This window comes from Tachysurus fulvidraco, chromosome 26 (assembly GCF_022655615.1).
Source record: "Tachysurus fulvidraco isolate hzauxx_2018 chromosome 26, HZAU_PFXX_2.0, whole genome shotgun sequence".
NCBI lineage: Eukaryota > Metazoa > Chordata > Actinopteri > Siluriformes > Bagridae > Tachysurus > Tachysurus fulvidraco.
In genome coordinates this window covers 9770364-9783169 of record NC_062543.1, presented here as the reverse complement: position 1 = coordinate 9783169, position 12806 = coordinate 9770364, and the positions used below count along the sequence as shown (strand labels likewise).

Sequence of the window (12806 nt, the reverse complement as noted above, 5' to 3'; positions counted from 1 at the left end):
AATCATGGAGGAGGCTCTGTTATGTTCTGGGGCTGCTTTGCTGCATCTGGCACAGGGAGTCTTGAATCTGTGCAGGTACAATGAAATCTGAAGACTATCAAGGGATTCTAGAGAGAAATGTGCTGGCCAGTGTCAGAAAGCTTGGTCTCAGTCACAGGTCATGGGTCTTGCAACAGGACAATGACCCAAAGCACAGCTAAAAACACTCAAGAATGGCTAAGAGGAAAACATTGGACTATTCTAAAGTGGCCTTCTATGAGCTCTGACCTCAATCCTATTGAGCATCTTTGGAAGGAGCTAAAACATGCCATCTGGAAAAGACACCCTTCAAACCGGAAACAACTGTTAGCAGTTTGCTCATGAGGAGTGGGCCAAAATACCTGCTGAGAGGTGCAGAAGTCTCATTGACAGTTACAGGAATCGTCTGATTGCAGTGATTGTCTCAAAAGGTTGTGCAACAAAATATTAAGTTAGGGGTACCATAATTTTTGTTTAGGCCTGTTCCATGAGTTTATTTTTTTAAATAATTCCATTGAAGCATGGTTGAAAAGCAATGTCTGACTTTCATTGGTTAACGTTCATAGAATTTTTATTTATTATTACTTTTGTCAGATTAAATTTTTTCCTGTGACCATTGTGAGTTTTTCTTTCATTGACCGGAGGGGACCAACAATTTTGTCCACATGTGTATGCTACCACTTGGTGCAATTATTTGTAAACATAGTATTGGCTTTTACTGTTACGCTGATGACATGCAGCTATATGTTTTTGCTAAGTCAGATGTAAAAAGATTGAATATTGTGTGAAGGACATTAGAGAGTGGATCCTTACTGTAGACAGAAGTGCTTTTACTAGGTCCACAGGCAGTCAGAAGTAAGCTTTCTGATTACAGAGTAACACTGGATGGTCTTTCTATTACATCATGTGCAGCAGTAAAAGACCTTGGTGTGATTATTGATACCAGTCAGTGCTAAGTGAGGAATGTATTATATTTTAGAATGAATTGGATAGCTACTGGAAATATCTGTTTAAAGGGACATGAGGGTAAGGGATCCAGTATGCAGGTTGATAATTTTGAAGAGGAAATCAGTGAAATTAAGTGTTTCTTGAAGGGGAGTAAAACAGTCTTTAAGTACCGATCATAAACAGAAATATTATCTATAATTAATGATCTGAGATTTCTGCTGTTGTTATCAATTTTTTTTTAAAATAATTCATGGTCATTACTTCTACAAATAGACGGTGTGTGCTTTTTTGACAGAGTTTCTATTCCTAGGTAATTTTGCTACAGTATTATATTAAAATTTAGAATTATTTTTGTTAATTCAATAAGGCTGGATACAACGATCTAGCAGCACTAAGATTTGTAGCTATGAAGGCTTTCCTTCCATGCTAATGATTATAAAATACTGATAATTTAGTTTGACAACATTTACATTCTAATTTCCTTGTTGTGTGTTGTCATTGTACCAGTGTACAAGTTTTTTCTCTCTAATTACTTTCCTTTTCAGTGGAGCTACAATATCTAATATCATGGATGATAATTCTGGGAGATTGTTGGTAAATCTCTCTGCAGTAGCAGATGTAAATGTACCTTTAACATGGTTACATGGCAAATTGTACATATCGTGTCCGAAGCGCAAATAATTAAATTAAATCAGGTAATGGTCAGAGATAGATCCTGATTGAGGCACTGTGACTATATTTAATCCGAGGGTTAGAACAAGATCAAGAGAGTGACCTCCATTATGAGTGAGGTCCTATTACATTCTGGTTGACCCTTACTGAACAGCTGCTGTTCTCAGAGCATCTTCTAACTTATCAAAATGAATATTGAAGTCTCCAACAATTTATGCTGTGTCTAAAGAAACAACTAAGTTTGAAATGAAATCTACAAATTCACAGAGGAATTCAGAATATGGTCTAGGACTTCTGTAAATAACAATTAGAAGAACTGACTCAGTAGACTTATTTTTTGTGGCTATATACAGTGGTGTGAAAAAGTGTTTGCCCCTTCCTGATTTTTTTATTTTTTTTATTTTGCATGTTTGTCACACTTTAATGTTTCAGATCTTGAAACAAATTTAAATATTATTCAAAGATAACATAAGTAAGCACAACCTGCAGATTTTAAATGAAGGTTTTTATTATTGAGGGAAAACAAAATCCAAACCCACATGGCCCTGTGTGAAAAAGTGTTTGCCCCCTGTTTGCCCCCTGTGCACGGCACGGAAGACAAACTGACCACTAGGGGTTGACCCAGAAACAATCTTCAATTCAACTTTAAAGCATCAAATCCTCCAAAAACACGAAAAAACCTATTTACCTAGTAAAGTTTATACTCTCAATAATTTATAAGCCCACACACAAAGCACAATATGATTCACAGCCTTTATACAATTAGAAAAATTTTTTGGACAAAACTGACCTAGGTGGCGCTAGACCGGTTTTTCCCTTACCTTTAGACGCGTCTCTTTCTTCACTGGGGTAATATATTCCAACACAAATAATCCACACAGGTCCAAGGAATTGAAATCTGTAAGCCTTTTAATCCAAAACGCTCTGGTCGCGCCGCAAATATTCCGTTAGTGTTCTGAAAACTGGAAACAGAAGTGCACCATCATCTGGTTTTGCCGCTCTAACTTCTAATTGGGATATTCAAAAATTCAAAGTCTACGTCATATTTATAGCCCAGGTCCTAACGAATCAAATAAGCCCTCATTTGAGCCAATCGGTGCCTGTATGGCAGAGATAGACGGCTGAGAAGCCAATGGTGGCATGACCTCATTTTTTGGGAACCCGCCTTTGACTGACAATTACTCCTTCCAATAGCAATGAAATGGGCTGGGACCTATACAGCTGTTTAGCCAATAAGCAGACGATTCCAACGCTATGCGGCATGCCGTATGTTCTTTGACTGTGTCTGCGTGAACTGGATGCGCAAAGGAATTCTTGCGTAATCCCTGACCTTTTGTCCCTCACAGCTCAGGGTGTCAAGTTACAGGCCTGTTTTCACACCAGAGTGATAGAGAGAGAGTCTATGCTTGTTTAAGGCCTTTCAGACTGAGCATGCAGCCTTTTATTTCAAAGTTATATAGTAAACAAGTACACAAAAACGCTGCACCTGACGACCATGGCCGTAGAAAAATATTCATATAAAATCCATTTTTGGGTCTTTTGACTTGAAATTTTTTTTGGTGAAAGCCAAGACATGTGGCTATGACTGTTGTCAGTTGTTGTTTTGTCCCTAGCATGTTCCCGAAAAATAAGATTAATCAGTTTATCAGGTAAACAACCCAGGCGGACAGGAAAACCTGCATTCTAACCCCTGTAACTTTGTGCCAGTAAGGCCTAGAATCAATCTGAAACTAGTTTCTGAAACTAGAGAATCTCTTCTTTCAAATCAGGCTCACCCCTGTGTGTCAAAGTATGTGGGAGCTGTACCACTTTATGTTGGGCAAGTCATATAGGCGGAGATCCTTAAGAGGTTAAAACATAACTTATTATGTATTTTATTTATCACACCTGAGTTCAGTTTCTCTAGCCACACCCAGGCTTGATTACTGACACACCTGTTCGCAATCAAGAAATCACTTAAGACCAGACTGACAAAGTGAAGTAAACCAATAGATCCTCAAAAGATACAAATCATGCAGAGATCAGAAGAAATTCAGGAACAAATCATAAAGAAAGAAAATAATTGAGAGTGAGAGCCATTATCCACAAATGTCGAAAACTGGAACAGTGATGAACCTTCTTAGGAGTGGCCGGCCGATCAAAATTACCCCAAGAGGGCAGCGGCGACTCATCCAAGATGTCACTAAAGACCTGACATCAACATCCAAAGAACTGCAGGCCTCACTTGCCTCGGTTAAGGTCAGTGTTCATAACTCCACCATAAGAAATAGACTGGGCAAAAACGCATGACAGAGTTCCAAGACGAACAAAAAGAACATAAAGGCTCGTCTCCGATTTGCCAGAAAACATCTTGATGATCATTGATGAAGACTTTTGGGAAAATACTCTGTGGACTGACAAAACAAAATATGAACTTTATGCAAGTTGTGTGTCCCATTACATCTGGTGTAAAAGTAACCTGCATTTCAGAAAAAGAACATCATACCAGCAGTAAAATGTGGTGGTGGTAGTGTAATGGTCTGGGGCTATTTAGCTGCTTTAGGACCTGGAAGACTTGCTGTGATAGATGGAACCATGAATTCTGCTGTCTACCATAAAATCCTGAAGGACAATGTGCGGCCATCTGTTTGTGACCTCAAGCTGAAGCAAACATTGGATCTGCAGCAGGACAATGATCCAAAACACACCAGCAAGTCCACCTCTGAATGGCTGAAGAAAAACAAAACTTTGGAGTGGCCTAGTCAAAGTCCTGACCTGAATCCTACTGAGATGCTGTGGCATGACTTTAAAAAGGCGATTCATGCTCGAAAACCCTCCAATGAGGCTGAATTACAACAAAGATGAGCTACCAAAATTACTCCACAGTGCTGTTTTTGTTGTTAAGGGTGGCACAACCAGTTATTAGATTTAGGAGGCAAGCACTTTTTCACACAGGGCCATGTAGCTTTGAATTTTGTTTTCCCCTAGTAATAAAAACCTTCATTTAAAAACTGTATGTCGTGTTTGTTAACTTTGACTAATACTTACATTTGTTTCATGATCTGAAACATTAAGGAACAAACGTGCGAGAAAAAAATAGGAAGGGGCAAACACTTCTTCACACCACTGTATGTTATGTTAGTACTTCGAATGAGTTAAACATATGTCTAGATTTTTGCTTGATGCCTAGATTATCATCATGAATAACTGAGACACCTCCTCACCTGCCTCTTAGGTGTGGCTGATGTATATAACTATAACTAGGCAGACAAGCTTTGTTTATTGTGACAAACTGGTTTGGTTTGACCCATGTTTCTGTTAAACTCAGAACACACGGAATTTCTGGTAATCATTTAATTAGCCATAAGAGCTTTAGATGCAAGAGATCTGATATTTAACAGTCCTAGCTTCAGATCAAAGGTGCTGGCTGTGCATTCACTATGATCTACAGTCATTTGCAAAAGTTTAGGAACCCCTGATAATTTCCATGATTTTCGTTTATAAATATTTGGGTGTTTGGATCAGCAATTTCATTTTGATCTATCAAATAACTGAAGAACACAGTAATATTTCAGTAGTGAAATGAGGTTTATTGGATTAACAGAAAATGTGCAACATGCATAAAAACAGGAATTTAGACAGGTGCATAAATTTGCCATTTTGTGTGAATATCTGTAACTACTTAGAACTGATTAATTGGAACACACAATTGGTTGGTGAACTCATTAAGCCTTGAACTTCATAGACGGGTGCATCCAATCATGAGAAAAGGAATTTAAGGCGGCCAATTGCAAGTTGTTCTCTTTGACTCTCCTCTGAAGAGTGGCAACATGTGCCCCTTTTCCACCGAGGCAGTTTGAGTGCTGGTTCGGAGCCAGAGCCTAATTTAGAACCAGTTCTTTCTGTTTCGACCGCCAAAGCACCAGTTCCGAACCAGGAAAAGTGGTTCTTAAGTAGCACCAAAACGTTGCTGGTCTAGACTTAAGAACCGCTTGTGTCTGGGGCTGTGGGCGGGGCTACTGTTAGAGCATTTGATAATGTACCTTAAGTATACTGATGTTTAATACATTTTTACTTTACCGCGATATGATACATTATCAGCACACATGATAGTAGGTAGCTACATGCTAAGGCTAAATTTTTTTCTGTGTTAACGATAAAATAACGTTATGTACTTTATCGATTACAACCTCCGTTTATAAAGATTACATGGAGCTGCACGTACACGTTTTATTCGCCGCGTTTGGATGCCAATGTAGGTTCGCAAAGCCATGAGCATTAACAGTAAAGCAACATCCGCCGTTATTGTGTTTGTGTTTGCCGCTGCTGCGCTAACGTTGCTGTGTAACGTGACACGTATACAGTGACGTCTGTGATGGCTCTCTAGCCGGTGGAAAGGCAAACCGGTCCTTAGAAGGTTCGCCAGTGGAACCAACTTTGATCCAGCACCAGTGCTAGCTCTGAACCAGCACCCGGTTCTTTTTGGTGGAAAAGAGGCAATGGAGGCCTTAAAACAACTCTCAAATGACCTGAAAACAAAGATTGTTCAACATTATGGTTTAGGGGAAGGCTACAAAAAGTTATCGCAGAGATATAAGCTGTCAGTGTCCACTGTGAGGAACATAGTGAGGAAATGGAAGACAACAGGCACAGTTCTTGTTAAGGCCAGAAGTGGTAGTCCACGTAAAATATTGGAGAGGCAAAGGATGGTGAGAACAGTCAAAAACAGCCCACAGACCACCTCCAAAGACCTACAACATCGACTTGCTGCAGATGGTGTCAATGTGCATCGTTCAACAATTCACTTTGCACAAGGTGAAGCTGTATGGGAGAGTGGAAGGGAGAGAGGGAGGTATGAAAGAAGACTTTTCTGCACATACACCACAAACGGAGTCGCTTGAAGTATGCAAACGCACATTTGGACAAGCCAGCTTAATTTTTTTAATAAGGTGCTGTGGAGTGATGAAACAAAGATTGTATTATTTGGTCATAACAAGGAAAGTTAAGCTTGGCGGCAAAAGAAAACAACATTCCAAGTAAAACACTTGCTACCCACAGTAAAATATGGTGGAGGTTCCATCATGCTGTGTGGCCAGTGCCGGTACTGGGAATCATTAAAGTTGAGGGTCGCATGGATTCCACTCAATATCAACAGATTCTTGAGAATAATGTTGAGGAATCAGTCACAAAGTTGAAGTTACGTCAGGGCTGGATATTTCGACAAGACAACGACTCAAAATCTACTCATGGCATTTATTCAGAGGAACAAGTACAATGTTCTGGAATGGCCATCCCAGTCCCCAGACCGGAATATCATTGAACATCTGTGGAGTGGTATGAAGCAGGCTGTCCGTGCTTGGCAACCATCAATCCTCATTGAACTGGAGATGTTTTGTAAGGGGGAATGGTCCAAAATACATTAATCCAGAATCCAGACATTACAGGCTATAGGAAGCATTTAGAGGCTGTTATTTATGCTAAAGTAGGCTCTACTAAAAATTGACGTGATTTTTCTGTTGGGGTGCCCAAATTTATGCACTTGTCTAATTTCGTTTTGATGCCTTTTCCGCATTTTCTGTTAATCCAATAAACCTCATTTAACTACTGAAATATTACTGTGTCCTTCAGTTATTTGATAGATCAAAATGAAATTGGTGATCCAAACACCAAAATATTTATAAATGAAAATCATGGAAATTATCAGGGGTTCCTAAACTTTCGTATATGACTGAAATTTTATGCTAATAAGGTTACTAAAACTCCCATGGGTAAGCCTTAGCGTTAGCCTAGGCTTTGCGACTTTGCCGCCAAGTCGTCATCCATTCATCCCGCTGTGAGGGCTCTAATGCCAGAGTTGGAGGGTTACTAACTCCGCCTGAAGCATCCAGATTTTCCCCTTACAGAAACTACACTACTATCGCTATCCCTCTCTATTGTCTGGATGCGCACATTTAAAGCTAAGATCTCTATCTGAGAGCTAACTAACATAACAATGTTCAAATTATATAACCGTGTGTGTGTATGTATGTGTGTAATATATATATATATATATATATATATATATATATATATATATATATATATATATATATATATATATATTATTTATTTATTTATTTATTTATTTATTTATTTATTTTTGTATTTGTGGAGAAAGGCTGCCCTATGTGGTGTGTTTTATTGAGCTTTATTTGTGTGAGAATTAATGTGATTTATTTATTTTTCTGTTTGTCCTCTCTCTGTAGATAAGACAACTTAATCAATAATGCTTAACTTAATGCGCATTTCACTCTTGTCTCTAGGCCGAAGGCGCTACAATATTAAGCTCTGGAAGACATTTACTGACTGCTTTAATTGCTTACCCATTGCTGCCATTGTGGATGAGAAGATCTTCTGTTGCCATGGAGGTGAGTGTGGCTTCCATGACATGAAAAAATGTGTAAAGGCAAAAATTGATGCTGAAAGTAGTTTGCAACAAACTTATTTAATATTTGGACTGCATGATGTAGCATGCTGTGGCATGCACCATCAATAAAAGATGAAAACATTGGTGCATGTTACAACAGAGAATATAGCATGTGTATTCAGGTGGGTTATATTTCAGTTTCTGATCATTCATTTGTGGTCACTGTAAGAAACATTCAAGAGAAACAATCATGAGAAACAATCATATTTAATATCTGCTGTATATTGTTGTAATAGTTCTGGTTTTCTAACTGTTTCACACATTTATGGGCTTTTTTTATTTATTTTTCTTGCACTCTCAGAGAAAACATCATTCTTATTTGGCTTAATAAGGGCAAGTCGTGGTCTAATGGTTAGAGAGTCTGACTCGTAATCCGAAGGTTGTGGGTTCGAGACTCGGGCCGGCCACGACTGAGGTGCCCTTGAGCAAGGCACCGAACCCCCCAACTGCTCCCCGGGCGCCGCAGCAAAAATGGCTGCCCACTGCTCCAGGTGTTTGTTCACGGTGTGTGTGTTCACTGCTGTGTGTGTGCACTTTGGATGGGTTAAATGCAGAGAACGAATTCTGAGTATGGGTCACCATACTTAGCCGTATGTCACGTCACTTTAAAAGACAGTAAACTGTATCACTGCTCGATGTATTAAAAATGAACATGACCTCAAATAATTGATTAGATATGACTAAAATGTTAGTTTTCTCACCTCAATAACTATGTGCATTATGCATTGTTGAGCACTGAATAGTTTGTTATTTGAGATATTTACGCAAATTTGTTTGAGATCAAAAGATTATTATGAGATGATGGGTCAGAATTTCATCTTTCCTTTTCTGAAATTTACATCTAGAACTTTTATGCTAAAAACCATAGCACCAGTGGTGACAGACTGACATTTTTCTACTTGAGCAAAAGTATTAAAGCAGACAATCTAAAATAAAATGTTTGGTGCAACTGGTAAGAATGTGTGGAATAACCTTTATGTTAGTCTGGGAGTCTCAGGGTGCTTTTACACCTGCCTTGTTTAGTTCGGTTGAATCGTACCAGAGTTCGATTGCTCATTTGGTGCGGTTCGTTTGGGCAGGTGAGAACGCAGCAATCAAACTCTGGTGCGCACCAAAAGCGGACCAAACAAGCGTACCGAGACCTCCTTGAAGAGGTGGTCTCGGTATGCTTTCAAACAAACTCTGGTATGGTTCGTTTGTGGTGAGAACACGATCCGAGATCGAATAGACCTAACTGCAAAAAGTATTGTGCATTTTGGACTAAACCAGCTGCCGTAGGGGTCGTTGGCAATATTTTCGGAAGATGAGCATGTCACAGTTTCGCAAAAGTAATGCTCGCCGCCTCCCGAAGTGTCTTGCGATGTGTCTTCGCCGTTTGAAGTGCATTAAAATGATATTTTCAAGCCGCATCTGCGCTTCATTCTGAAAATTAAGACTTTGCGTAGAATGCTGTATACAAGCGATGTAGTAGATTACAATCACGAACATAATTGCAGCACGCAGTCATCTCACAATGGTGTACTGTATGCTGTATTTTCCTCTTTTTGTTTACTTCCGGAGTTTTGTTGAAATTTCCCGCACGTTTATTCTGACCAATCGAGAAGCAGTTTAGGAAATACGCTCAAAGACATGTGGCCAGTGAGTGATGTGGATGTTATCACATGACTGCATTTTGGTTCATTTCAACTGGTGTGGAACAGAACGATCAGTGTGGTATGAAAAGGAACCAAAACTGCTAAAAAGCTACAATGTATCATTTTTTGTTTTTGGTCCGGACCAAATGAACCAAACTATAGATGTGAAAGCACCCTCAGTTTTGGTTTCTCTGGTTTGCTTATTAATGATCTAACTCAATCTATATATATTATATATATATATATATATGTATGCATGTCATCTTTTCTCCTTTTGTACTGAAGGTTTGTCTCCAGACTTGCAGTCCATGGAGCAGATCCGACGCATTATGAGGCCAACTGATGTGCCTGACCAAGGCCTTCTGTGTGACCTACTGTGGTCCGATCCAGATAAAGATGTGCTAGGCTGGGGCGAGAATGACCGTGGTGTCTCCTTTACCTTTGGTGCTGAAGTTGTTGCCAAATTTCTCCATAAACATGACTTGGACCTGATCTGCAGGGCCCACCAGGTCATTTAATACTATTTCTTATGATGTGCAATATTCTGTAGCTTTGTAGCTTCAGTGTCAGCTGAACTTTAAAACTGAATTTGTTGTGTGTATGCGTATCTTTACTATATATGTATACTATAATACTGCCAGCTAGTTTTTGAACTGATGTGCATATTTTAATTACATCATTTGAAACCATAAAATTTCTACCCAAAACCTTTACAATGTACATCTAAAAAACAAATGAAGATGTATGTGCAGCACATCTGAAAGTATCTGGCACCATCTTTTTTCAAAAAAGAAAAAGAATGCAGTTGCAAAGGTTTTTTGTGGCTATAGGACAAAATGTCATTGTTCTGGCTATTTTGTCATGTGAATCTGTAATTCTCAGAAAAAACTCAGTGATTAATAGACACATACAGATTTTACAGCAGCTTCACACAGATTAAGTCTAAATGCTTGAGCTCAGCCACCTGCTCATATTTTTTATCCTTTGGACTCATTAAAAGCTTAGTAATTGTTTATGCAATGGTCCTTGCTAACTCTAGTTTGCTAACTCTTAGCTTGGAAGGATTATCTGTCTGAAAGTTGAAGCTTCTTCCAAGCCTTGATGTTTTAAGAGACTTAAACCTTGCAAACCTTGCAATCTCCCTGTATTTTGCACTATTTATCCAGCTTTCAATTTTAACACAATGCCCAGGAATAATTAAAAAAACACTGTTGCCATTGTGAATTTCGAGGAATGCCCAGTTTAATTTTTGTGCCAACATCATTTTGAATTTTGGTTTCCAGCTACTATCCCATACAGGCCACAGTTTTATCCAGGATCTTGATATTTATTGATGCACAACTCCTTTAAAATAGTTGTTGTCCTCTGTGGCTTCCCTCACATTCCCCTTTCTATTATGAAACTGAGTTTTGAGAGAGTGAGAGACTTGTCTAGTAAGGGTGGTGCAGCTTTAATTTCCACACATTTGATTCAACACTGATCACATTGATATCCAAACACCTGGATATTATTTTATATTTATTTATATTTCTTTTTTTTTCTGCACTTTTCCTTTAGAAACACACTGTGACAAATTGCCAATTGTGTCCTTGAAAGCACAATATTTCCTTTGTATCAACAAATGAAGAAAAGTTTTTGCACACCACACAGTTTGAATAATTTATTTTTGTCACGAAATCTTAGAAAAAAAAATCAACATTATTACTTTCGTTGGTAAGTCTTTTAAAATAAAATATGGCTACAAAGTATCATTTGTATTTTACACAAATGTACAAAGATGACTGAAATCTATTTTTTATATTGCAAAGAAAATGCATGTTTCATTTTGTTCCTAATCCCATGACCCAGTGCATATTTGTGTTTCACTATAAAGTGTAAATAAAATTTAATTTGTCATATAGATTTGCAAGGTCAGTACATACAAATTGTATTTAGTGCTATACAAATATAATGTAACTGCAGAGGGTAACCATTTATTTCCTTCATTATCTGCAGTGTTTTAGTGCTCTGAGTATTGTGATCCCTTGTTGGACTTGTAGGGCCAGATTGTGATTGCTCAGTGACTGCGTAAGAGCACCTCCAAAACAGCAGGTCTTGTTAGGTGTTCCTGTCATGCGGTGGCATACAGTACCTAACAAAAGTGGTCCGAGCATGGACAGCTGATGAACCTGTGACAGGGTAATGGGTGCCAATGGCTGCAAATGCAGGTGGGGTGGCTAGCCTGTTTGGACTGATCCCAGAGAAGAGTACTTGCTGTAGCACTATTTGCTAAATATTTTGCATCTAAACAGCTGGCTATGATAGAAACATGTCAAAACAGGGTGCATCACAGCTTGCTGCATAGAGCTGAGATGCCTACTGACCATTCAGAGCAACCATGGAGTAACCATTCAGAGCAACCATGCCGACCCCAGCAAAAACACATCCAAAAATGTCTGCTTGGGCATGTGAGCATAAGAACTGGACCATGGAGCAATTAATCGTCCAAAATGATTGACAGTGATAGCTTTATTATGAAAACCTTTTGTTTTGAATAAATGTGATTATTTTTATTTACATATATATATGTATGTATGTATGTATATATTGGTATGTGTGTGTTTTTATATATATATATATATATATATATATATATATATATATATATATATATATATATATATATATATATATATATATATATATAAAAATCTCAGTTGCCCAAGATACTTGCCTTGCCTACATTGATAAGTGGATGGATGTAGACTGCAAAATAAAGGTTATTTTCATTTAATATTTTATCTATGGCTTATTAGATGTGGTTAAAAAAAAAAAGGTAGCACAAGCTTACATTTATTTGAATTCATTTAATTCGATTTTTTGAATATGTTGGTTTGCAGTTTGGTTATTATATTATAATGTTGTTGTTGGTTTTTTTTGTAAAGTTGATGAGCCACACAATGAAGCTATGGGAAAGAGTAGTGGAAGCTATGCTAAGAAAGGAAGTGTGAACAGTGAGGTCACAGGAGGCTGATGTCAAGAAGATGCAATAGTTTAAGTATTTGGGGTCAGAGCAACAGGGAGTGTGGAAAAGAGCTTAAGAGGTGAGT

General features: G+C 38.2%; 1 protein-coding gene across 2 annotated transcripts in view; it reads left to right on the top strand.

Annotated features, from left to right (window-relative positions):
* Positions 1–12806, top strand: part of ppp1cc (protein phosphatase 1, catalytic subunit, gamma isozyme) — a 37649-nt gene that overhangs the window by 22407 nt on the left and 2436 nt on the right. For both annotated transcript variants that reach the window (XM_027168020.2, XM_027168021.2), the window contains exons 4-5: positions 7920–8024; positions 10003–10226. In XM_027168020.2, the coding sequence (XP_027023821.1) occupies positions 7920–8024; positions 10003–10226 (329 nt within the window). The remainder of the gene's footprint in view (positions 1–7919; positions 8025–10002; positions 10227–12806) is intronic.